Source organism: Denticeps clupeoides, chromosome 12 (assembly GCF_900700375.1).
Source record: "Denticeps clupeoides chromosome 12, fDenClu1.1, whole genome shotgun sequence".
NCBI classification, from domain to species: Eukaryota; Metazoa; Chordata; class Actinopteri; order Clupeiformes; family Denticipitidae; genus Denticeps; species Denticeps clupeoides.
The window spans coordinates 18,759,620-18,787,579 of NC_041718.1; the positions used below are offsets into that span (position 1 = coordinate 18,759,620).

At 46.5% G+C, this 27,960-nt stretch overlaps 1 protein-coding gene across 5 annotated transcripts; it reads right to left on the reverse strand.

Moving 5' to 3' along the window:
- On the reverse strand, nt 1–27,577 carry LOC114800536 (arf-GAP with coiled-coil, ANK repeat and PH domain-containing protein 3-like). 5 transcript variants are annotated; one of them, XM_028998026.1, is made up of 26 exons: nt 27,433–27,577; nt 18,272–18,329; nt 16,137–16,256; nt 15,999–16,052; nt 14,011–14,069; nt 13,741–13,924; nt 13,360–13,404; nt 13,169–13,264; nt 12,413–12,487; nt 11,869–11,880; nt 7,186–7,298; nt 7,022–7,073; nt 6,076–6,176; nt 5,868–5,979; nt 5,229–5,434; nt 4,934–5,003; nt 3,963–4,057; nt 3,657–3,865; nt 3,394–3,486; nt 3,192–3,287; nt 2,817–3,040; nt 2,633–2,742; nt 2,441–2,551; nt 2,299–2,360; nt 450–508; nt 1–255 (listed from the first exon to the last, which is right to left on the reverse strand). In XM_028998026.1, the coding sequence occupies exons 1-26, from the start codon at nt 27,477–27,479 to the stop codon at nt 187–189; spliced, it is 2,532 nt and encodes an 843-aa protein (XP_028853859.1). In that variant the 5' UTR covers nt 27,480–27,577; the 3' UTR covers nt 1–186. The 5 variants fall into 5 exon arrangements, with proteins under 5 accessions (XP_028853859.1, XP_028853858.1, XP_028853857.1 ...); XM_028998025.1 differs by having other exon boundaries at nt 450–505; nt 3,192–3,293; XM_028998024.1 differs by having other exon boundaries at nt 3,192–3,293.
- Nucleotides 27,578–27,960: the final 383 nt, after the last annotated feature.

Sequence of the window (27,960 nt, forward strand, 5' to 3'; positions counted from 1 at the left end):
TGGAGAGACAGTGGACGGGTTTAATTTCTTTTTATCAAGAACAAAAATGTACATATTTTACAAATTTCTTTCCCGTCAGGTGGGCATGACCGTTCAGTGATTTTAATGAATTAGTGTTTCTTGAGAGCTTAACATAAAACAGGGGGTCTCATACAGTGGGGACCAATCCAGAAACTCTTCTGCTCCTCAGCTTTTGGGTGACGTGAGACGCCAGGTCCGGAAACTGCCAACTGATGTTAGGGATGAATGGGCGGCCTACAACAGGGGGTGTGGTGAGTCTCCAAAGAGATTTCATTCGAATGATAAACCGAAACATTATTTGCTGATTGGGACAGAAGCACCGAATTACGACTGTGAAGCACCCCATTATGCATTTCCAAAATCTTGAATTTCCCAAACCACCAGCAGAGCCCCACAACCAGTAATGAAATCCTGGTAATTTCACTCACTCGATCCCGAAATTCCTTGGCTTTATTTTTCTGGGTGACAACATCCGCCTCTGTATCTGCTGAGTAACAACAAAAACATGAGAAGCTGCACAGAGCTGCGATGCTGGAGCTCCAGCTGTGTTAATGATGGCCGATGTTCTCCAAGCTGATGAATGGGACTTTTAATTATTTCAGTGCTACCATGCATGTGAGAAACTCAGAAGCCCCGATTTTGTTCCAGAGGAAAGAGAAACAGAGCGGCGAGAATGAATTTTTACATTTTTTTTTTATTTTTCCCCAGACACCAGGAGAAATGTCACAGACAATAAATTATCCAAGAACAGATCACATAGAGGTAGTCTCACTACAGACCCAACCCTACACCACCACCACCAGGTATAAAACAGAGGCATGTCTGAGATGCTGATGATGTCTACAACATGGAGAAACTAACACTTAAGAGCAGGTGGTTCATCATATGAACACAACATTCTTTTTTTAAAGGTCCCTTATTATTATTTTTGCTTTTATTTTAAAGGTCCCTTAATACTGTATATATTGTAAGTATATTTTCGGAAATTCAGCCCTGGTGCAGAATTACATACAGGATACGATAATAGATGGACTTTGGTGACTAATTAAACGAGGCCTCGAGGCAAAGAATTTACCTTGAATCTAATTTTTTTTTGTATTCAAATCAATCAAATCAGTTATTCGAATACTTGTTTCAGCCCTACATAGCACGCTGTACACATATCGCCATTTCTAGCCACTGCAGGACGACAGACAGGATAGGGGCAGTCCTATTAATGTTAAATAATCTCACAAAGTGAAATTTCATGGTAGGGGTACCTTTAATAATTTATCATTTTAGATAAAAAAACAAAAAAAACAATCATGTTACCAACACATTTAGGGTAAAGTCCATGTCACTTGTGTGTGTGTCAAATCTCAGTAAACGTGTGAAACACTTCATAATCAACATTTCTATAAATACATTTCAATTAGCTGATAATCAGAAACACACAAAGTGGACAGGAGACCTTCCACCGGACACTACAGCCCCGGAACAGGTGAGGCACTGCGGCCATGTGGCTGATTCGGAAAACAAAGCGGCAATCGTCCTCGCGTGAATTAAACCGGGACCCTGTACTCCAGCAGTTCGCCTACCACTGGTTCAGACACTGGTAAAAGTATTGGACATTTTATTTACTATCGGAGTGCTTTATCTAGAAGAATGACCAGATCATCACCCAGTCACTCCCTGGCTGAGCCTCTTTCCAACACTTTCAAAGTCTCTTTCAAAGTTTTGAGGTCTAAAAGATTTTGCTCATAAGTTAACCCAAGCTAAAATAATGTCTCTAGAGAGCTTCTTAGACGAAGCAGAAATACCCAAAGATGGACTCCAACGCTGCCAACAAAAGAAAGCAGCATTCCTTCTTAAATTAAGGCTTATTTTAACAGGCAAATCATGTGCCTAGTCTCCCATCATGCCTAGATGGGACCGTCTTGTTGCAGGTACAGGGCTACCCTGATTCTGCATTACGGTGACAGACAGGACTAAAGGAATGAAAGGTGCACAAAAGAGTCACGCAACCTGGTGCCCCTGCCGAAAAGAATTCACTTCCTGTCCTACAGAACCCACAGACGGCATGGTGCGGTCGCAGGAGGCTGCTCTGACTGGACCGAATCAGAACAACAACACTGGCTGGACTTGATGCGGAAGGTCTGGACGCTGCGGTCAGCACCGTCTTCTGCCTCCCCCACCCGCCCTACTGACTGTAGCTGCACTCGTCTATGGTGAGGCAGATGAACTCCTGAATGCACTTCCTGTACTGCTGCTCGGTGGGGCTGCTGACGGGGTATTGACCTGGCTGCCCGAGCGGCCCGTCCGTCTCCCGCATCTCCTCGTTCATCCGCGCCAACCGCAGCCTGAACAGGAGAGACCACATCAGCATCAATTCCGTCCATTTCTGGCCGCATCGCCTCGCTCTGTGCAGCTCAGCACCTACAGGGTGACTATGTCGGCGTTGGCCGTCTGCACCGCGACGTTCAGAGGGACCCGTCCATCGTCGTCCTCCTCCGTCTGTGATGCGCCCCTCTTCAAGAACAAACACACCTGCCTGCAAGCAGAGTTGAGTTCTGCGACGTGCTGCACTTTCAAAATCTCGGCATGTGACCTTTAACCTCGTCCCTGCACCCACCCTGTGTGTCCAAGGGCCGTGGCGTGATGGAGGGGTCCTCTGCCTCGTCCGTCCCTCTGATTCACGTCGGCGCCGTTCTGCAGCAGGAACTCACAGGCGATCAGCGACCCCTGGGGAGCGGAGGCGTAATGAACACGGCCGCCCGGACGTACCGCACCGTCCGCTGATCTGAGGTCAGACTCACCCCGATCACAGCCTGGATCAGCGGGCTCCGCCCCTCGCTCTCATCGCCAACGGAGTTGACGTCGGCGCCGTGCGCCAGCGCCTTGGCCATGGCGGGCAGGCTCCGCGCCAGCGAGGCTTTGTGCAGCAGCGCCCCTGGGTGGAGCTCCCGCTGGTCCTCGGGGTCCGACGACTCCTGCTCCAGCTCCACCTCCCCGTTGGACTCGTCCTCAGAATCCTCACCATCTGAAAATAATTGAATATCTTGACATATTTGTACAATGAAGACACGAGATGCCTTTTTTCCTCCATAAAACGTAATTTTTGACATTATGTAAAAATAAATATGATTATCAATAAATATGTTTGATCTTCTTAATAATCGTTGTCCGCTTACCCTCCTCTGTGACACTGTCCACCATGGGGCCGAACACCAGGATGTCGGTACTGCCATCGGTGCTGCCACCGAGGCCACTGTCACTGCTCAGACCCGCTGGGCCAACAAGCGCCAAGCAGAGGGGGGACACGTTAACTACCATACGCCACGCCCCATCGTCACTATTTTAATCATGCTCAATGTCTTCAGAGGTGTGACTTACTGCGGGGTCCGGACCTGGTGTCAAAGTAGGAGAAGAGCGAGTCCAGCTCGTCAGGACAGAAGAGAGACTCGCGCCTGACGTTCGCTGCGGCGGCTGAGGGGAAAAGGAACCATATTCAACTGAGCTACACACATCCATAAATTCACCAAAGCAACATCTAGACATTTAGAGCAACTGTATCAACATATGAATTGAATTTGAAACAATTTACTTATCCAATGTTATTACGGATTTTGAACAATTTAATTCAGCATCTAACTGACCTGAGGTGAGGTTATTAAGTGATGCACTTCCTGGATCGTGTTTCCGTCGGGTTCGGGGAACCCTGCGGGCAGAACTGTGATTCCGGTGGCACTTCTTGACGTTCCAGCGCGGAAACTTCCTCTCTGAGAGCAGGGCCTCCGAGCCACACATCTTTTTCAGGAACTTCTTCTCCACGTACTTCGCCTTGATCCACGCCTCCTTCTCCTGCCTGTCGCGACACACGAGGCAACGTCCTCAAACACACAGGGCACAACAGAACCCAGCGCGGAACAATCACCGCGTACCGCAACGACCGGTCCGCCTACCGCGAGCTGGAGGGCCCGGGTTTGTTCAGGCCTTGCTCTTCACAGCGTCCTTCATAAATCTGGTTCATGAGGGTGTTGCCCAGCTCACACATCAGCTGCAGAGGGGCGAAGGGGAGAAATGGTGAACATCTCAACATCAGCGCCTCAACATTTTCTTAGAAATGCCGGGATCACTTTGCCTGGTCAGAGCACGTCAGAGCAGGTTCACCTTTCTGACCAATAACCCATTCGATTAAGTCTTAATTAAGTCTTATAATTAAGTCTTATGATTAAGTCTTATGATTAAGTCTTATAATTAAGTCTGATCCCTTTATTGGCCGTGTTTACTTTGTGTTGCCTAATAAGAAATAAAAACAAGTACAACATTTCAGATCAGTGGATGGGCTATCGTTTAGGACACAGACCCGTAACCAGAAGGTTGCCGGTTCGAGTCCCGAGGTGCCACTGAGCAATGCAATGTCCCCACAAACTGCTCACCAAGGGTGATGGGTTAAAAGCAGAGGACACGTTTGGTTTTGCCACGGTGTGCTGTGCTGCAGTGTTTCACTATGACAATCACTTTCACTTCCATTCAAACCATTTAGCAATTAGTGTTTCATAAAGAGCTGAAACGACAGACTTTGCTCAGTCTGGTGAGAAACTTGCAGTGAGAACATCTGGAAAAAGCACCAAAAATGTATTACACATACACTGTTTCCATGGAGATGAATAAATTACAAGGAGAAGAAATTAAATGTTCTAAAGATGTTCTAAACTGGGTGGTAGTCGCCCAGTTGGTATAACACAGTCGCCTATGAACCAGAAGACCCAGGTTCAAATCCCACTTACTTCCATTGTGTCCCAGAGCAAGACACTTAACCCTAAATTGCTCCAGGGGGACTGTCCCTTGTAACTACTAATTGTAAGTCGCTCTGGATAAGGGCGTCTGATAAATGCCGTAAATGTAAATGTAAATGTAAATGTAAACTGACCTTCAGCAGCTCTGGCTCCCATGAGTCCAGGGTCAGAGATCGCACCTTCGAGCAGTGGACCCCCAAACTCCTGCAATCACACCAACACCCACCTCTTTCATTTCAAGAACAAAAGGAGGAAGTGGGAGCAGACGGACAGGTGCCGCTGGTGACAGGCGGGCGAACTTCCTCTAATCTAACGCCACCCATCTGTCCACCCACTACTCAGGTCAGAACCAACCGTCCATGTTCCGCAGCATGGATCATTCCAGGCATAGATCAGATTAAAAAGCGTAACGAAGTCAGGCGATCCCACCTGTGGATGCCGGAACACTCGATGCAGAGCAGGATGCCGAGGTTGATGCTGGCCCAGCGCGGCTCGGCCTGACCGCAGTCACAGCACAGCTCGTTTCCAGGCAGCGACAGGACCCGCGGCAGGACGGTGTCCCCGCGGACGCTGCGCTCCCGTGGCTCGCTGGCCGATTCGATGCTGCTGGTGGAGGGAGACGCTGTCCGGTCCAGCTGGAAAAGTGACACGTGAACCAATAAACACTCATGGGACGCATTTTCTTCTCTTTCAATTTCAATTTTCACTTTCAATCACTTCTGGACCACAATCCCCCCAGAAATCCTCGCACAAACTTTTAACTCTTTTTACCTTGCACATTTATTATTTTTTTACTTTATACTTTGACTTCCCCCATTTGCACACCCTACCTGTTGCACATATTTTATGTTTTAGGTTAAAGACATAAAAGTGTAATATTTGGTTATGTTTGCAATATTTGCATATTGGTTTTCACTGTATACTTTCAATATTTGCAATACTGTGGTCTGTAGCAGTCACCAAAGCATTTCACTGCATATCATACCGTTTATGACTGTGTATGTGACAAATAAAATTTGAATTTGAATTTGAATTTGAAATTTGAAATGCGGCACCACTGCCACGGACCTCGCCGCCGTAGGCGTCGCTGGTCTCTCTGTATGCCGAGGCGATGCTGGCCTGAACTGCCTGGACCCAGGCCTGGCGGAGCTTCTCCGACTCTGCCTGCAGCATGCAGCTCCTGAGGAATAATACGGATCGTGGCGTTATTACGTGCACTTATACACACGACGTTTCCCAGAAACACACACACCCTAGAAGAAAGAGAAACACTCACTTTGTTGGGGACACCACCTCGAAGCAGAACCTCCTCTCTATGTCCTCACAGGGTTTCACAGAGCAGAGCCTCAGATCCTCCACCACCACCGTCAGAGAGTCCTGCACCAACACACACTTACACGCTGTACCGAACACATACACTAACACAACTCGTCACTACTAGTAACTATGGTTGTTTTCGTCTTAACTTTTTATATTTTAATATTTTAGTCTAGTTTTAGTCAACAAGAACTAGTCAATGAAAATTGTATTTTAATCTCTTCTTTTTTTACTAATGCAATTCTATTTAACCCGGTCAATATAGTACAATTGACACTATATACTAAATACATCCACACACTGATATGCTGTCATATTGCTGCCACTTGTCTGCCTGGTTTGTCTAGTTTGTCTCGACCTGCACTATTTTATGGGTCAGTGCACAATGTCCTTTGTCAAGTTTTTGTGTCGTGTGTTATTCCATTTGCATGTCATTTTGCACACTGTGAATCTCCAAAGCTTCACAATCTCATCTCTCTGTGTACTTGTATGTAGTGAGATGAAAATAACGTCTCGTCTTGTTTTTGCCAACGAAAATAAAGAGACATTTTAGTATAGTTTTTATTGTTTAAACCATATTTAGTCTTATTTTTACTCGTCAATTTTATTACATGATATATTTTGCTATAGTTATCGTAACATGATGCATCTCATTTATTTATCGTCTCATCTTAAACACGTCAAAAATGTTCCAGGACAAAGGTATTTCTGAACGTGCTGAACAATCATGAACGTGTTGTATGTAGGATGCGTTCGGGGTTAAAGGTCAGGTTGGAAGTTGGGCTGATATGTCATGTACACACGTTTCAGAAAATAACAGTTCTGGCGCCCCTGAAAATTTTACCGTTTTGCAGAAAAACATTCTTGTGTGGACGGGGTCTCAGTTACGGTGGCTGGTTCTTTACCTTCAATCTCTTCTGATACACCAGCTGACTGTTCTGTATGGAGAACCAGCGTCTGAGAGGAGACCAGAGGAGCACACACACTAGTGAGAATAAGCCATGGTAGTGAAAGAGGGTGCATGAAGGAGTATCGGGACACATCATTACTAGGTGAGTGACGTTCTCACCTGTTCCACGTTTTGAAGGCGTTGCTGGCCCTCTTGAACAGGTATCCCTCCATCACCACTCCGTTCGGGGCGTCAATGTCGAACTCCGCCCTGGGGTCATCGTACGAAAAGTCCTGCCGCGCAGACAGACAGAAACGGACAAACTGGTGACCAAAGAGTCTCCCATGATGCCACTGAGCAGGACATAGACACATTTCACAAATCCCAGCCCGGGTGTGCAGGACACGTCACACATTGGAATAATTTGCGGGAACTGGCCAAACCATTTCAAAAGACTCGATGACGTACCACGATGACCTGTTCAATATAATAACATAATAATATGATGATAATAGACATACACTACCTATTAAAAGTTCCTGTTTTTTCCACGAAAAAAAAATACAAAAAGGATAATAAAGAACTAGTCAAATCCACGTGATCTGCTGATGCACTACTCTTTAAAACAGCACAAATGTTTTCATCTCCACTAAGATAATTGAAAAGAAGGGTCAACGAACATGGGTTACCGCACACCGAATTCCATTGGAACTCAAGACCAATTGTTGCTGATAAAGTATGCAGATATTCCATCATTTACTGACATAGAGTCATTTACAACATGAACCATCCGATGTCTTTTAATGCGCCAAACAGTTTCCCATCAAAAACGACTCTAAACTTTTTAATGGTTCCGTTTGCCTGCTGTAATGTTCCTGTCTCTCCTGTTTTTTTTTAAAACTGTGTTGTCTGCAACGCTTGAGCAGGACATCTTTATTCTTGACTGGACATCACATGCACGGAACACAACACACGGCATTTATATTCTAATGGAAATCATATTGCCAGCAACCAAGGATCGATATTAACACTGATAACGAGATCGGTGTGCCCAGGGCTCGAGGTTTTTATTAACATTTCTAAATTGTGTTTGAATCTTTTTGGTAAATTATTTAAAATATATGAGACGGTAGTATAGATGAATACATTGTGTTACACTATTAAAATCTTTAACTTTATCTGTAACTGACTACTTTTATTATCATTATTATTATCATTATTATTATTATTATGAACTCACCGGGCTGAACTCCAGCCTGCCGAATAGCTTCATTTTGAACCACTTGGTATCCAGACGCATTTCAGACCTTCTCTCTGCCGCTCGCGCTCCTCTGCGTACGGCGTGTCGCGCGCGGCGCCGCTTAATACGCCACGATTAGCATACAGCTGCCGGCCGTGACCTCCACCGTGACCTCCGCCACGCGCGGGCCTCTAGCGGCCAGTCCGCTCGTGTTGCCATGGCGGCGGTTTTCATGTCCACTTGAGGAGAGGGAATTTAAACATCTGAATGGTGCGATGACGACATTAATACAAATAAAGTAATAAAATATAACCGTGCTCGGGGGCTGCGCATTCGGTACGGTTTCAGAGATAAGTCTTTTTGGGAAAGTGCCTGCAGGGAGGCAGTTTTTTTTCACCACCCCGTCTGCACCCACCGGATTTACGATCTCACCGGGCCGGTCCCACCACCCCACGCCCCGGCACGGAGCTGGAGCGGAGTTCCGTAATGAGCGGCTTCCATCTGCCTGACTGTTCCTGGTTAATCAGGCGGGAATGATGGGTCCTCAAGGACCAGCAGGGCATAAAACACCTCCACACACACACACACACCAGCACTTCAGTCAGTGCTTCTTCTCATGAGATTTGAACTGGGGCTCTAGTTCCAAACAAAAAAAAAAAAACGGAACAAGTGGAAGCCAGAACGTCTGCAGCATGGACACGCAGGAAACCTTCCACACTTCCAGCGAGGAAAGTGAATGAGAGGTTTGTCAGACACACGTATGTCAACACACACATATAAGCGCTCACTCAGGCCTGCACACCTGCCATGTTGCACTAAACATGCCACAGCAGTGTGAAAGAATGGACAACTCGGTCCCACGGGTGCCACAATTTAAGCTGCAGCTTTGTGCTGTGTGTGCATGTGTGAGGAGCAGATGCGTCTCGGAGCAGGAGACCATAGATCTTCCACAGGATGGGCGACAGAAATCCACAGGCAGGCTCTGCAGATGGAGAGAACCTCACACTCCCGCCGACGGTTCTGTCGAAAAAAACCTAGTTCTGATCTGAACTAACACATCTTCATAGGAACTAACAAATTCCAACTAACATGGTTCCATTGTGAATCTAACAAGGTTTCGTCAAGGACCTAACACAGTTCCAGCATGAATCTAACACGGAATCTAACACATCATGGAACCAACATGGTACAGTTGTACCATGGTACATGGTCCGTAAGGGACCCAACACAGTTCTGTCATGAATCTAGCATGGTTCCACAGTTCCATCATGAATCTCAAACTTTTTCGTCATGTACCTAACACATTTCCGTCATGGAACTAACACAGTTACGGCATTGACCTAACACATTTCCGTCATGGAACTAACACAGTTACGGCATTGACCTAACATGTCTCCGTCATGGAATTAATATGGTACGGTTTCGTAATGGACCTAAAATGGTTCCGTCATGAATCTAACACGGTTCTGTCATGGACCTAACACGGTTCTGGCATGAACCTCACACGTTTCTGTCATGGAACATGGTATGGTTTCGTAATGGACCTAAAATGGTTCTGTCATGAATCTAACATGGTTCTGTCATGGACCTAACACGGTTCTGTAATGAACCTAACACGTTTCCGTCATGGAACATGGTATGGTTTCGTAATGGACCTAAAATGGTTCCGTCATGAATCTAACACGGATCCGTCACGGACCTAACACAGTTCCGGCATGAACCTGACACGGTTCCGTCATGGAACTAACACGGTTCCAGCATGAACCTAACACGGTTCCGGCATGAAAGTAATATGGTATGGTTCCGTAACGGACCTAGAATGGTTCTGCCATGAATCTAACATGGTTCTGTCATGGACCTAACATGTTTCCTTCATGGAACGAACATGGTACGGTTCCGTAACGGACCTGGATTGGTTCTGTCATGAATCTAACATGGTTCTGTCATGGACCTAACATTGTACAGTTCCATAACGGACCTAACACGGTTCCGTCATGAATCTAACAGAATTCCGTCATGGAACTAACATGGTACGGTTCCGTAACGGACCTAGAATGGTTCTCTCATGAATCTAACATGGTTCAGTCATAGACCTAACATTGTACGGTTCCAAAACGGACCTAACGCGGTTCCGTCATGAATCTAACAGAATTCTGTCATGGAACTAACATGGTACGGTTCCGTAACCTAACGTGTTATACCTAACACGGTTCCGGCATGAACCTAAAACAGTTCCGTCATGGAACGAACATGGTATGGTTCTATAATGGACCTAACACAGTTCCGTCATGATTCTAACAGGATTCCATCATGGCTCTGAGGGGCAGCCCCGAGGCTGAACAAGAACAGTGGGTCACCTCTCGCTCTTATTTCATCTGTTGCTGGGGGTTTGGGATGTGTTGCCCCACCCACCTGCAGGCTGTTCAGAGAGGGGGCGGGGCCAGGCAGTTAATCTTCAGGGAAGGTCAGCAGATCGGTGTCCACGGTTCAAGCCGAGACTCTGTCTGTCCCTGTGTCCATGAAAAGTATTACGCTTCTGATAAAATAACCAAAAACTTTACCTGAAATAGTGATTTATTAGCAGTATTTTATGAATGAATTATCTGTAGTCTGTCTGTCCCAGTATATGGGATTCATGGTGTATTCCCATGAGACAGTATTAAAAAAGAAGAGGCAGGTAAGCGTGGGGTGATCAGTGTGAAAAATGCTTGCGGTGAATGGACACCACATGGCGGGATCTAATTCAGCGCGTTCTCCGTCCTGCAACAGGACCATCTGCCACTGGAACCTGGCACACTGATGCCATTTAATCCTGAGCCGTCTCTGCAGGACATCCCTGATGCTTACTGCTCTCATGGACCAGGAGGTGATTAGTGCAGGGGAACACGCTGCACTCATTCTCTAAAAAAAAAACCCAAATCCTCCATGATCCATGCGCTGCAGGTACCGGCTGTCCAGTTACTGGTTAAAAATGTGACCAGATCCCAGATCTGCAGAACCTGCTCTTCATGCGTTCTGACCAGAAAATGAATGAAAAAACTCTTGCGTGGTGAGCCGAGCCCTGCCCCCTTCTCTTCCTCTCAGTTTTACATCCCTTCCTTGTCCACAGGTCCATGTGGCGTCTCTATGTTGCAGATCAGCAGGCCGACTGGGTTCCTGCTCTTTGTGTTCACTGCTGCCCACACGACCATGATTCACACCAATCTACACACTGGATTTTTACATTAGGAATATTTGGGAATGTGGGAAGTGGGCGTGGTCACGTCCAGTGACATATTGTGATGGTACGTGACTGTGATGGATTGACAGAAGGGGGGTTTAAATTGCACAGGATGAGGAAATAGGGTGTGTGAGAGCTGTCAATCAACCCTACAGGCTCCTCCCCCTTTATATAACACACACACATTTTACATTTACAATTACAGCATTTATCAAATGCCCTTATCCAGAGCGACTTACAATCAGTAGATACAGGGACAGTCCCCCCCCCCGGAGCAACTTAGGGTTAAATGTCTTGCTCAGAGACACAATGGTAGTAAGTGGGATTTGAACCTGGGTCTTCTGGTTCATAGGCGAGTGTGTTACACCACTAGGCTACTACCACCCACATTTCAGCCACTTGCCTGCATGAGGGTCTGTGTAGAGGTGATTCGTTCCACAAGTCAACAGTGAGGGTCCATGGAGGAAGAAAAGAAGGGAAGAGATGGAGACAACATGTTAATATTTCACTACAGTCATTACAATGAGTTATAAATGTAAGAAGTCTATGACTTCATATTTTCACTAAATATTTAATCAAAACAGAAGGTTCCTCTGCATTTCAGGCCACTTCTTCTGCAGCAGTTATTTAATTATTTCTGTTCCATGAAAGCAGGACACAGCATCCTCCAGCATCTCCATTAGGCCCCATTAGGACTGTGCTTGGCTGTGATACAGAGAGGTGCAGAATCCTCATGGTGTCGAGCTGGACCTCTGTGGGTGTGTGCGTGTGTCTACAACTTAGTGCAGAACGAGTTTGATGGACAGACACAGCCTTCATGTCTCTGAGGGCTGCCTGAGTAAAAGTGTTGTCAGCAAGAGAGACTAAGAACCACAGGTAGAACTAGAGATTTTCAGATCAAGGAACCTGCGGAAGAAAGAAGGGGTGAGACAAAAGGAGGTGCTGACCCTCTGCTGGATGATTGCGTGTTTGTGCTCCATGTCCCTCTTCTCCACGGCCGAGTCGATGACCAGCTGGTCCAGCTGGAGTGGGGAGCCACACAGACAGACAGAAAAATTAATACAAGTGAAAGTGAAGTGATTGTCGTTGCGAAACACTGCAGCACAGCACACGATGACAAAATGAAACGTGTCCTCTGCTTTTAACCATCACCCTTGGTGAGCAGCGGGATTCGATCGGGATTCGAACCGGCAACCTTCTGATTACGGGGCTGCTTCCTTAACCGCTAGGCCACCGCTGCCCCATACAAGACCATGATGCACTGAACTGAATACGCAGGTGCATATACACACACACTCTAAACACACACACACACACACACACACACAGTAAATAGACACAGTTCATGATGCAGGTGCAAATACACACACACATACTAACAAACAGACATCTAGTGTTTTTCTTATGTACACTTGCATATATTCTACATATGCAGAGGTACACAAATATAAATATTTATACCGATACAGATATTCATGTTTTTAATTATCTCATTCACAGTTTTGTCTAGACTTTTTATAATCTGGAATTTTTTATGTTATACAGTCAGTATATTCTCTATTTTCTGCTGCTCTTATCTTGTACTCTTATCTCATCTACACACACACAGTAAATAGATAAAGTTCATGATGCAGGCACACATATGCACACTGTGCATGTTTCCTGCCAGTAGAATTGGCGGTCTGTTGGACCACAGTTCTCACCTCAGCTGCCAGTTTCTTCATGTAGGGGTCAATGTCGTCCAGCAGGCTGTAGCCTTGCTGGAACAGGGTGTGCTGGGCTTGCATGAAGGACAGCATCTGTTGGACATGAGGCGGAGGGCACGTGAAGAGAAGTGTAGAAAAACCCACACATAACGTGAACAGAACCACGCAGAACGGGAGTAAATACTCACCGCATGTAAAACTTCAAACTTCTTCTTTGCCTGAAGAACGTTGATCTGAAATAGACAGCACAGGGTTGCCAAGTTTGGTCAGCAAGCTGGTCTCCCAGGACATGCATGGGAACTCCTGGGCAAGTGGAATGGCGTATTTCCAGTCCAAATTTAACAAAAGATGAAATTAAAACCAGTCCAACCTGGCAACACTAAGAACAGGCGCTCATTCCCCAGTACAGGTGTGTAAAAACAGGTCTGTGAACACTTCTCGTTGCACTGTGGCGCCACCTTGTGGTGACTGATTAATCAGCTGGTAGCCCCGGCTGAAGCACCGGTCACATTCAAATGAACCTAAAGACGTGAGAAGATCTCAACTGATGGAGGTGTTGCTGCACACACCTGTAGGACGTAGTCGAGGGCCAGGTGCCGGAAGGCCTTGCGGGACATGACGAGGGCGCCGGACGCCTCCTCCGCCTCGTGCGGTTTGTTTCGTGGCACCTGAGCGTTCTTCACCTGAGCCATCTCCATGTCTTCACGCACTCGGTCGAACTGCTTCTTCGTCTCCTTGAACTTGCGGATGTCCCTGTTGGACACACGGAGCCACGTTAGTCAACATGACAACGGTGACAAGCAAGTAAGCGGGAGAAATGTAACGTATAAGAGACTCACTCTTTAATGAAGGAGTTGAGCTGCTGTTTGATGGACCTCTGGGCCTGATCAAAGAGGATCTGTGACCAGAACACAATCAGACACACACTGGTGAGAAGAGATGCAAAAAATCCAAAAGAAAACAAGGGAAGTTCATATTGTAATGTGACCACTAGATGGCGCAGCAGCATTTCGCTTCACAGGGAGTGTTGGTTATTAGTGTTTCATCACCTGTGACATTGAGGCAACACAGCGAGAGTTAAGCATGGCCTTAGTGTGGTGTGTGTGTGTGTGTGTGTGTGTGTGTGTACAGGAACACTGACTCACAGCGTTCCTCCACCCAGTTCTCACCCTGATGGCTGCAGCAGTCTGGACCCAGAATAAACAGAGTAGAGTAGAGATGTCTCACGGTGGTCGGCAGGATGTTGGACCCCTCTAATTGGTCCGTTTAGGTTTGAATTCTCTCTTACGGCAAAAGCCCGCCCAGCAACGTACAGTGAGTTTGGACAGATGTGTGTGTGTGTGTGTGTGTGTGTGTGTGTGTGCGCCACCCGACTGACACCCCAGACACCAAACACCCAGGGTGGAGCAGCAGCAGCAGCTCATGTGTCTGCTCAGACCAAGCTGGACCAGATGCTCCCCATATGGAGACGAAACCAACTCCTGCATCCATCACAGCGGGAGGAAGAGGAAGTGACACGTGCAGCAGTAAGCCCATCTCAGCACTTGTCTGGGGGCCATGTAGATGACCCGTTACTCTGGTTATGTTCTTTAGAACTAACAATGTAACTAAATAGAATGTATTAAAGTAGGCTAGTGTAATATATTATAAAATAATGCAATGTAGTGTAGTTTACTGCAATGTAACAGAGCTTAATGTTGTGTAATACAATTAATACATAATTGTATTACATTACTTACTTTATAACATAACATACTTTAATGTAATACAGTTTAGTGTAATGTAATTACACAGGCAGTGGTGGCTTAGCGGTTAAGGGAGTGGCCCCGTAATCAGAAGGTTGCCGGTTCGAACCCCAATCCGCCAAGGTGCCACTGAGGTGCCACTGAGCAAAGTCACCATCCCCACACACTGCTCCCCGGGCGCCTATCATGGCTGCCCACTGCTCACCAAGAGTGATGGTTAAAAGCGGAGGACACGTTTTTTTTAATCATTGTGTAATTTAATGTAATGTTGTTTAATATATGTAGTGTAATATAATTCTATGTATTGTTAAAAAGTCTTTCTGTGTCTTGATCCACACTCACGTCAGGACTGTGTTCTGCTCAGAATCATTTTGAAGCGTGATGAAGTTGTTGGCCACAGGTCCTGGCATAAACAGTTGGGCTGTGGTCGTTAGAGCTGAAGCTGACGCAGGTCTGGGTTTTGTAGCCAGAGTATTTAGTGTAATGACACCTTGTGATTTAATAGCGCAAAATGACAGCACAGGAAAGCGAGTATTTTCTCTCCTCGTTTTGACTGAATAATTCCCGGACCGTGGAGTGGCAGGGATCTGACCTGAGTGTCGGATTAACTTCTCAGAGTTTGTACGAGAGTAGATTAAGTCGAAAGATCAGTTCTGTACAGCTCAGAGGACAAAAGAGCCCCAGACGATTAGCGCCACGGCCCACAACAAGCATCTTAAAAAGCCAGCATGAAGGGATAAAGACTCTCCGGGTCGGCAATTACAGAAGAAACCACAGGGCCGCATGGCCGTGGGCAGGAATTTCCTCTCCGAGGAGGTGAGCCACGCTAACGGTTGCCGTGGAGACACGTTCCTTCTCTTCTGCCTCTTGTGTTTCCAATTATGGCAGATGTGAGCAGCTCACGCCCATTTTTCACCCGACCTTCACCAGACATGGACAGAAGTCTCATTATTTACTTTTAATGCCTGTTCTCGACCCTGTTCTTGACCCCTGTTTCTGTAATGTTCTCACATGGTTCCTGCACTCATTCTAATCTCTGGATGACCTCTGTGGAGGAACATGTGATGGTGTCAGCACCGTACCATGTGGTAGTTGATGATTTCCTGAAGACTCTCGCCACACTTCTGCAGACACTCCTGCAATCCAGGCAGAAACAGGTTTCAGATCAACACACACACACACACACACACACACACGCCAGGCCCATCCAAACGACTTACCGAGACCATCCCCTCCTTCCTGCACTGCTGGGACAGGTCCCGAACTCCGCTCACAAACTGCTTGTTGGCACTGACGTACGCTCGACCGGCGTCAATCATCCCGCTGCAGAGCTTCACCAGCTGAGAGGTGGAGATGAGGAGGAGAACGCCGACATTAGGCAGAGAAACACACACTCTGTTCTGGGCGCAGCAGCACATTCTCACGCATAATGACAGAATTCGGTGGGATGAAATGAACCAAATGACAGCATTACGCTGGAAATGACAGGGCGGGAGGAGCTGCGGCCCCCGACGCCACCATGATCCTGTGGTGGGAATAAAGCAGAGACGCGAGCAGCAGGCAGAGAAAGTTCCAGTCACAGAGAGGACGTCGCAGCACTACACTCCCACCGTTCAGTCAATGTCAACTTAATCGTCATCTCATCATATACAAGTACACAGACTGCAAATGGAGATTTAAAACAGCGCACAACACAAAAAAGTGACCAGTAATACAGTGCAGGTCAACAAATACCAGATGGACACGTAGCAGCAATAGGATAATATATCATAGTAGCCTAGTGGGTAACACACTCGCCTATGAACCATAAGACCCAGGTTCAAACCCCACTTACTACCATTGTGTCCCTGAGCAAGACACTTAACCCTGAGTGTCTCCAGGGGGGGACTGTCCCTGTAACTACTGATTGTAAGTCGCTCTGGATAAGGGCGTCTGATAAATGCTGTAAATGTAAATATCAGTATATGTGTTTATTTAGTATATATAGTATATAGATTATATAATATGAAAATAGTCGTAATATGTTAGTAACACTAATACAGCAGCACAGCGTGAGTTGGTGAGAGGAGGAACAGGGTTTCCTGAGAGTTCTTCACACTCTGGTCATCATCATATGCACCTTCATAAGATGAAACCTCAAGGAAAAATCCATCACCACTGTCAAGGTGGTCAAGTGAAGCCAAAATGTCCTACCCTACATAACCCATTTCACAGGTTTGAGACCCACAAAGTGGCTACAAGAAGTGTACACCCTTGGTGAAATGTAAAAAATGGTGCACACCCTTAATAAATACTTTGTTCATATCTGCCCATCTTGACATCTTACTCAGTCTTCCTTACAAATGTGTTCCAAATCTGTCACGTTGTGAGGCCAGGTCACCCCAAAAATTTTCTATTGGATCTAGGTCTAGGTCCTGGCTGGGTCGTTCCAAAACTAGATTTTTTTTGCATTAAATCACAAAAACAGGGGTGTGTACACTTTTTTTTGTTGTCTTGGTGAAATGTTTAAAAGTTCAGTGACTCATGCTGTGAAAAGTTTGTCCAGATGGCCGAATGATGCAGAGCTGCTTTGTGTATTATCGTGGCGAATGTGCGGTCTGTTGAGCTGCATTACGGCCTCTGAAGAACCCAGAGTGAGATTTTAACCTTTAACAGAAGATCTCAGTAAATGTCACACAGAGACACCATTCACACCATCTGTTCCCTCAAATCCCCCATAAGTCTTTGGTGCTGCGGCGCTCTCGGAAGATTCATGTGCGCCATTTCTCATATTCCCAGCTGCGCACATAACCCATTATCCTTGGTGCACTGGAAGCTGTGGAACCACGGGGGCTGCAGCTGTGGCACCAGGGACCATCAGTGGTCAGTGAACAGGTCATGGGGTCAGCAGCTGAGATCGAACTGTTAGTTTGTTGGTCAAAGTTAGTAGTTTGTTGAGGTCAAAGTTCAGTGACGCACGCGACATAACATGATCACCATGCACACTTCACTCTGCCAACACTGGGTCATTATTACCGTGGCCAGGTGGGCTGGCAGTTACATTCTGATTGGCGTAAGCCTGAGGCTTCTCCAAAAAAGCCCCTATCAAACCCTTACTGGCCGCTTATGCCGAGGGCCCTATTTTGAGGACTTGACACATGGGGCAAAGCAAAAAGCGTAAGTAACAAAAAAAACGTGCAGCTGGCACATCTCTGTGCTTATGTCCAATACGAACATCCAAAGATTTGCCAAACCACTTGCCGACAGCAAGGTTGCCGATTTGCAGAGTTGAAAAAGGCAGCATAGAGCCTCAAAATAAAGAGCCACCAACAAGCTAAGAGCTGAGATAGGGAAAAAAAACACATTCAGCACGTACCTTATCTAGTTTGGCTTCAACCTCCACCACGTCTGTCTCCACTTCGTCAATGTTCGCCCTGTGGGAACAAAAGTAACAGGATGTCATCACACTTCAAGTTGATTTTATGCAAAACTACTGCTCTGGCTCTGGTGGCCTAGCGGGTGGAGAAGCGAAAAGAAACTGAAGAGTCACGTGTTCAAATCTCAACTGCATTTATTAAAGTTTTCCATCAGTACTGGTGATTTCTGTCAACTGAGTCACTAAAGTCATATACAGAACACACCCAGCATGGCCCTCTGAATCCCATGGTTTTATACAGGATGGATGCCTGAAGAGCATCTGAGCTCTTCAGGCATCCATCTCAATGGGCTTTGACAGGCCCTACAGGAGTGATACAGAGAGGGACGTCCTTCCAGGGTAGAGTGAGCCTGCAGTTGGTGTCAGTGCATCCTTCACATACCAAATGCGTCCAGCGTTTTTATTTGATGTGTGTCTGAAGCAAGGCTATAGTTGTTTTTGGTGGCCTGTCTTAATTTAAGTTTTAGTCTAGTTTTAGCATCCAGCTGTCATTTTAGTCTTTATTAGGCTTAGTCGCATCAATAGTCATTCTAGTCTAGTCAAGTTTCAGTTGACTAAAAATCATGTTTTAGTCAGAATTATCCATTACTATTTTAGTCTAATTTTAGTCACCGAAAACAGATGACATTTTTGTCTAATTTTAGTCTCTTTGTACAAGTACCTAGAACAGACAAAACAACATTTTCCTTTTAGTCAAAACCATTTCATAATTAAAACAAGGTTATCTTATTATTGTATTATTGTTACCTTATATACTTAAGAATACTCTATATCCATTCCAGACACATGTGGCCCTCACTGAAACAGGGGTTTGGACACCCCTGTCCTAGACCCAACACTGGTAGGTGCACACTTCCATATAAGAACATTAGTCACATTAAACCATAACACACTGACTGTCCCATCGGTGCTTCATCCCCAGTCCGTCTCTGCTGGTTCCATCACTGATGGTGATGAAATTACATAAAGGTCAGAGGTCATTAAAATGTAGGCATCTTTAAAATGCTTCAGTTACCCAGACCCACATGAATGCAGCAATAATTTCCCTGAGCCAAACCGTTCCCTCCACACATTAACGGACAGTGGCAGCCCCTTTAACAGGTCAGAGTTTGACCCTGGTGGCTGGTCAATCTGGGTCAGAGGTCAGTGTGTTGGGGGCACAGCTGCTCTAAACTCCCTCTCCACCTCTTCCATTAGCTGCACACAAACACAAACACACACCTAAATAATTCAGGCCTGTGCACCCAAGGGTCACTCAGAATGCAGCTCCACCCCCTGCAAGTCTGAAAGGTCAGGTTGTGCTCCCCGTCACAGAGCCACAGCTAATCAATGTGGCGTGTGCAGATACATGAACGAACACACATAGTTCCAAGAAATGAAACGTGGTGATGTATGAAGGTCTGCTTTCTTCTCACACACACACACACACACACACACACACACACACGTGTTTTGACTGAGAGCAGTTTAGACCTCAGATCTTTACTTTACTTTACTTTACTTTATTTAGCAGACGCTTTTATCCAAAGCGACTTACAAGAGGAAGACACCAGCAATTCTCAATCGATTTCTACAGAATATTGAGTTTACAAACTAAGAGCCCTGATAAGGTTTAGACTTGTCAGTGAAGAGCATGCTCAGAGATTGTTAGGTGCTAGACTAAGAAAAATTATAATGTTTTTATACATTTTTGTATTGTTTGTGCAATGTATACACATGTGCATGTGTAAGTGTTAGATTTGTCTGTAATATTTTTTGAATAAGAGGGTTTTCACCTGCTTCTTAAAAGTGGTGATAGTCTCGGCTAGTCGTGTGGAGGAGGGCAGGTTGTTCCACCAGCCAGGGACAACAACGGAGAACAGAGATGATTGGAATCGGAGACCCCGTGAAGAAGGAATTTTTAGTCTCCTTTCGTTTGCCGAAAGTAGCTAAGTAGTAGTGTGATCCTCTTTCTATAAAAACGGACGGGTCCCTCATCCAGGTCGAGGCGTTTCATCACGCATGTAAACGCACGTTTTTTTTCGGTATTTTTAACCCTTGTGTGATGCTCATTGCCATTGAAAATGTGTTTTGTTCTTTATGTGTTCTTCAATCTCATGAATTTGGGAAAACAACGACACAAAAAAATAATTAAACAGTTTACCAGCTTCATGGGACACAAGATCCTTAATAAAGCAAGACCATTGCATATAAATAGTATATAATATATTCTGTTTCAAAATTGAATGGCTTGAACACTTTCTAAACTTTTAGTTTAAATCTTGAAAAGCTCAACATTAAAGCCTTAAGTACAGCATTGCAGCGTATCCTGATAAATTGAATGTTGGCATTAAACAGCCTCAGTGGCCATAAGGTGTGTCCCCGAAAAACACGAATGACTCGCGTAGTGACGCGAGATGAGCTGGACAGGACCTCAGGGACCGGGTGGGCCCAGGTTCTAGAGCCAGACTCCCCAGAAAACAGGCTGTGCGAACCGAGGTCCTCTTCATTTCTGTGATCCTGGACATTTCCTACGCATTTCTGTGATCCTGGACCGGGACAGCTGAGGCTCACATGGAGATCCAGGATGTGGAGCAAGGAACGCGGTGAGGAACACGCAGCACCTTGTAGGCAACAAGTGAACGGGTTTTTGTGATTGGCCACTGCAGGCTGTGCGAACGAAGACTGCTCAGCGCGTCATGCAAAAGGTCCACCGGTCTGTCACCATGGCAACCGCACCCTCTGCGATGTCTCGCTTTTCTCCCTTCAGCATTTTGGTTACCAAGAATCGGTTGCCAAAGAAACCAGACAGTCTGTCACATCGCTGCCCCATGTCTGTCGCTCTGTCTGTCGTTCTTCCTCTGATTTGCTCCCGAAAGACGGAGAAAACATCTGCTGAGTTAATTAGGCGGTGTGTGTGTGTGTGTGTGTGTGTGTGTGTGTATTCTCACATGATCACAGGAACCAGCGTTTCAGTCCGGCACAGCAGTCCATCCAAACGTCATCATCAATAAAACACCCTCCTCTGCTATTTCGTTCTGAGCATGTCCACAGGGCGCCCGCTGTACACCCATCGGCCCCAGCTGCATTGTGGGGGGGGGGACAGCCACGATCTTCATCCGGCGCATCGTACACTCGCCCCGTCGACCCGCTCACAAAGGTCCGACTGTTCGTAAACAAACTGGGAACCGTGGGGACAGGGAACGTCTTCATCCCCGTCTGAACAGCGGCGGCTCTGTTCAATAAGATCAACTGTCTCCGGCAGCGTAATGAACGGATCCACACAGAGAGCCTGCAGAACATCAGAACCACGCGCAGAACCCGAACCCGACGCACACGGGCCTGGTCAGTGCTTATGAACAAGTTCTGTTACAGGGTCTGCGTTTGTGTGTTTACTCAGGCATCAGTGTCGTCCACGAGCTGCACGAGGACAGAGGAACGACAGAGGAGCATGTGAAGATGGAAAAACTCTGTTCTCCTCAAATCCAGCTCCAGTTCAGGATGGAGGTAAATATTTACAGCAGCTTTGTGTACATGATGGAGGAAAGCAGAGACTTCCACCGAGGGCAGGAACACAGAACATTAAAGGAACTTCATCTTTACTGGTTTAAAGGTCACCTATCATGAAAATGGGACTTAATACGAGTTCCCCGAGCCTGTCTATGGTCCTGCAGTGGCCAGAAATGGCGATATGTATAAAGAGACATTTGGTCATCCCGCTTCACCGTTCAGAGAGCAGCAGCTCAGATGGTCCCATCTGGAATTTGGCCCCCTTATGACGTCATAAGGGGAAAGGATACCTCCCGTTTCTCCTGCTTTTTCCACCTCTCCCCTAAAACATCCTCTCCACCGACCGTCAATGCTTCCAAACATACGAGGCATTGCAGATGCTCGGTGATTGGATGTAAAATTTAGCAGAAATGTATTAATTTAGTTCCATCACGCAAGACTGAGTCAATTAATTTTTCTGGAAAAACGCAGACACAACTTCCTGTCTGTGAATGGTGTTGATGACGTCATTTCTCTCAACTTCTACAGGCCACTATCCTCCTTGTCCCGCCTCTCTCCTCCTCATTAGCATTTAAAGCTACAGGCACCGGAGCGGCGCGTCCTGGGAAATCTCATTGTGGGACTGGATCAAAGTGGCAGTAAATCTGCACCAACGCTGAATTTCGGAAAGGTACAGTATTAGGGGACAGACCAATATAAAGATCGATATGAAATAAAAAAAAACATCTGCACATCCATGGTTTTGTTATAAATCACACCGCGTATTGAACACCAACACACCTAAGGTGAGCGAGGAGAGCGTGGGCGAGTGGGCGTGGCCTGTTTCCGCTGGCATGCAAACACAGCACCACATTCCTGTCGTCTGTCATCTCCAGTTCAGGACGGAGCTAGAGGTGTCCATCAACGCCTTCGTCAGCCTGGAGGAATCTCGACTGCTCCGTGTGTGCAAATATGTTTCTGACCCGAGATCTGTAGGCGCACCGACACAGAACCGGAGCGCTTCGGCTCTTCCTGTTCCGTCTGTGTGATTTGTTTCCGAGGGCGGGTTCTCATTTTTTTGCAGATTGCACAATGAATGTCCTCTGGGCAGAAGACTTTCCTTCTGACCTCAACAGGTTGGAGTGGAGACACATGATGTCACCCACGCCCTCAAATCCACAGAGCCGCTCAGTCAAGGACAAGATGCAGAGCTACGGACGTCTACGGCGTCCAGAACTGTCCAGACGGTCGGCTTCCTGTCCGCTTCAGCCGTCTCACCCAGCAGAGCCGAACAGCTGATTCTGTTATGCAGATGCATAGCTAGTTTAAAAGTATAAGAAAAAAGTATAAGAAACTCTGGGGTGGAGTAGGTGCAGAATAAAAATGGTAAGATAAGAAGTGAACACGTGATTGGTCCGTCTGTCTCACATGACCATTCAACACAACCTGACCAGTAAAACTGCTGGCCAGTGGGTGATCACACTGTAAGATGGAAGCCGTTCATTCATCAAATCGATGCACTATTATTGCCATATCTAGGTTCCGATTAGAAATATGAAAGTGAAGTGACTGTCATTTGAAACACAGCAGCACAGCACACGGTGACACAGCGAAACGTGTCCTCTGCCTTTAACCATCACCCTTGGTGAGCGTGTGGGGACGGTGCTTTGCTCAGTGGCACCTCAGTGGCACCTTGGTGGTTCGGGTTCGGGATTCTGTTTCCTTACCCACTAGGACACCACTGCCCTGCAACTGTTTCAGTTCCAGAAACAGCCCAATTCTTTCTCCATTAAGAGGGCCAACGCGATAATTATAAATACAAAAAATCAATTCCCGAGTCACTGTGGCAGAATATGAATTACTGCTCAACAGAATTCATCAGTACAGACCGCGGAAACCAGACTGAAAACCAAAGACGTGCAGTAAACCTGTAAATCCAGTCTGCTTTATAGAAAATGGCAAATAGGGCGTGGCCTGCCGCGGCCCAGACCGTGGCGCCGTCTGCTCATCTATGATCTGTATCTCCGAGATTCGCATGATGGATAGAAGGTTATAGGCAGTCCGTAGACATGTGGACTCTCCAGGTCGCGGCGTTGCTTCACCGGAATCCCGGCAAATGCACTAATCTCTGGATTTATCTCAGCTACAGAAACATTCCTCTGGATTTGTGTGGAGCCGGAAAACACGCCCTGGTCCGTCAGACGCTCCTTTCACTTGGAATAAAGGCAGACAAACGCACTTCCTGCTGCAGAACGGGTTCCTAATAAACACTGAGGGCAGAATTACGGCCGAGATTCAACTCGCTTATGAGCCACTGAGATTTCAGGCTTCACCTGCAGGCCATCCAACCGAACAGAGGACAGAATGTCCACGTTCACCCTCACTGAGCAGATCAGAACGGGCCAGGGACCCGTGCTGGGTTCTGATTGGATGGGACACACACAAACACCAGATTTCATACTGATGCAGGTACCAGAGAAGCGTCACAGAGGCTCATGGGAGGTTTCATCAGGAAGCGCACAGCAGCTCCGCCCGCGCTCTGAAATCCAGGACGCGAGAGACGGAACCCGGAACCAGTAATCCAGTTTACGGCGTAAAACACGGGAGCCACTTTGAGTCTAGATATCGTCCCGATTCATCCATCAGTTCTTTGTTCCGGATGTTGTTGTTGTAATAATCAAATGATTATTAAGGTTTATTATCTAAGTGAAAAAAAAATTGGTAGTTAGACTGGACAGCGCATTGACATTCGATGCACAGACCAGCTCAGTGGTCAAAGCCATCTTTTTTTCAACCGAGACAACTGTCCAGAGTCAAGCCACTTCTCTCTCTGCGTCACTTTGAGATTTTAGTCCACGCTTTTATTACGAATCGTCTGGACTGCTGCAATGCACTTCATGTTGGGCTGAACCAGAGGTCACTTGATCGACTTCAGTTGGTCCAAAATGCTGCTGCGCGGCTTTTAACTGGTACGACGAAACACAAGCGTAACATTACACTACAAGGAGCACTCCAGTTCTAGCATCGTTACATCGGCACCCGGTTCGATATCAGATTGCTTTTTAAATTCTTTTGTTTGTCTTCATGGCCTTGCCCCACATCATCTGTCCAATCTGCTTCAGTCGTACGCTCCTCCACGTGCTCTCAGGTCGGCAGAACATTCATTGTTCGTCGTGCCCAAGACAAGGCGGAAACTCAGGGGTGACCGAGCTTTTTCAGACGCTTTGAACATCAGGCAGGCCAAATCCTTTCCTGCTTTTAAGAGTTCCCTCAAAACACATTTTTTCTCCTTGGCTTGTAAATCTGTCTGAGATGTTGGTTTTACCGTTTTATTGTGATTACATTTACAGCATTTACCAGACGCCCTTATCCAGAGCAACTTACAATCAGTAGTTCAGTAGTTACAGGGACAGTCCCCCCCTGGAGACACTCAGGGTTAAGTGTCTTGCTCTGGGACACAATGGTAGTAAGTGGGGTTTGAACCTGGGTCTTCTGGTTCATAGAGTGTGTTACCCACTAGGCAACTACCACCCTGGTTTTTATTGTTTTATTGGTTGCTATTCTTTTTATTCACCGTCTCTCTCTTTTCTTTTGTCTGTGTAGAGCAGTTTGGTCAACTGTGTCATTTTCAGGTGCTTTATAAGTAAATTTGACCTTTGAACTTTTGAAGTTTCAAGCGATCGACTGACCTCACAGCAGCAGGGGGTCGGGGTCACAGCACCAAAAACTCTGAGAGTTCAGGCATTCATATCAGACATCAAAAAAACTAAATCTTCCCATTGATATTAGAAATCTTCTGTTCATCTCAGGTCTACCGGGGCATTTATGAAATTTTTTGTTTGAATTATTATAATTTGATTAGGAAATGGCGACGTCCTCGATCAGTTCTGACGGTACTGTGAACTGAAAGGAATCTTTAATAGCAGTAAAGTAAAACCCAAAGTGAAAGGGAGAGTGGTGGCGCGTCTCAGGGTGTGTTCCGCTCCCCTCGCAGGTCCAGGCCTGCAGCGTGGAACAGGGGACAAATTCATGACGTGACAGAACGGGCTCCTGCCATGAGAGAGACTCATCGCCTGACGAGCGTCCGCGACCCCATGTGACCCCAAAGGTCGCTCCCAGCAACAGTCCAGAACGCAACAAGGTGACTGGTTCTGTTCCCAGAATAAAATGTTCCCCTTCATGTACAAGATAACCATGTTTAACCTTGATAACGCTTAGAACCTGCAGTTTAACCCTCACATCCACACAACACACATTATACCACACAAATGTCAAATATTCCACAAAAACGACGTAATCATAATATCCCACCAATAATCATTAAAATAAGAAAATTACAATAATTCTAACCTTCAGATGCAGAACCAGTATTATTGGATTTTGTGTTTCTGTTTTCAGTTTCTGTTTCTGCAATCAAGAAACCAGGTTGTACAGATGGGAGTGTTGAGTGTTTAACAAAATTGATTAAAGGTCCCTTGATATTATTATAATTTTTTTTGCTTTTATATAGTTTTTTTTGGTCCACTAATACTGTATCTGACGTCTCTTTCCGGAATTCAGTCTTGGCGCAGAATTTCAGCCACTGTGATCCAGTCCCACAACGAGATTTCCCAGGACGCGCCGTTTCTGTGTCTGTAGCTTTAAATGCTAATGAGGAGGAGAGAGGCGGGATGAGGAGGAGAGCGGCCAATAGAAGATGATGTCATCAACATCATTCACCAACTCAGGGCTCATTTTTACATCCAATCACCGAGCAACTGCAATGCTTCACACGTTTGGAGGCCATGACGGTCGGTAGAGAGAATAATTTCTCGGGGTGGGCGGAAAAAGCATGAGAAACGGGAGGTAACCTTTCCCCTTATGACATCATAAGGGGACAAATTCCAGATCCGACCGTCTGAGCTGCCACTCTGTGAAAGGCAGAGCAGAATGACCAAACACTCTTTACACCAATCGCCATTCCTAGCCACTGCAGGACCATAGACAGGCTAGAGGAACTCGTATTAATGTTAAATAAACTTTGATTATAGGTGACCTTAAAGAGGAGAAGGATCGCTACTGCTGGAATGGCACGACTCTATCAGCAGAACTGCGAGTAAAGCAGCAGAACAAGCTTCACATGCAGGAACACGTCTGATACACACAGACTCAGATTCCTCAGCTTCATCGCAAGCGTGATTAGAGAATCGGCGTTCTCCCCCCCGTCCGTCACAACGGAACCAGGCAGAACCAGCACTGGTCGCTTCCTGCTGGCCGACGTCCTCCAGGTTCTGCTCCAGGTTCCAGCTGACTGGAATCAGACCAGAAGCCAGTAACACACCCACCCACCCACACCATACACCCCTCTACACCCACACTCTGCACTCCGCCTTAGAAGGCAAATCCCCTGTTGGAGAGGAATCCACATGCCACCTGTTGGAATATTTCCTTTCAGATTGATTGATTGATTACCGGTTCTTTATTGGCTATTGATGGTGTTCTGGCGTCATTCTGAAAAAAATCTCTTTTAAATCACAAGGGACCAGCGGTCACGCGCCTCGTCGACCCTGGCATCACGACATTCAAATAAAAATATATTCAATATTTAATTTGTCGTTAAGTACCATTATAAGTATCATTATAACGCGTCTTACCGGAACCTGGGCGAGTCTTTTACGCTCTCCTCGAAGTCCACCGTCATGTTGCGGCCGATGACGATGATGCTTTATTCCAGGATCGGCGCGTCTCGTCCCCGCACCGGGACTCGTGAAGCTCCCCGGTGGCCTGCGACTGGGGGGGCGGAGCGGCTCCGCCGAGTGTCAAGGGAGCGTCTACAAATATCTCTCCGCAGAGACAACCAGCGGCGTTCGCGGTACTGACTCTGGAACGTGAGGCCGAGAAGAGCCCACACTGAAACACGTTGAAATGAAGAATGTGAAACGACATGATGTTATGGAGTTCCAGATTTCTCAGTTGGAAGGGCTGAATTTCAACCAGAGTTCAGCTGTCCAATAAGGACGAACGTAAGGAGCCTTGCTTTGGGTCAGTCATGGCTTTTATCTAAATCCAATTCAGCTAAGAAATGCTGTTCTGTGGAAACCCCTGGGCTGGTCTCCCTACAAACAACCAATTTACTTCAATCCGAGACAAGCCGTAAGAAATATAACAGTACTCGTTGTGAT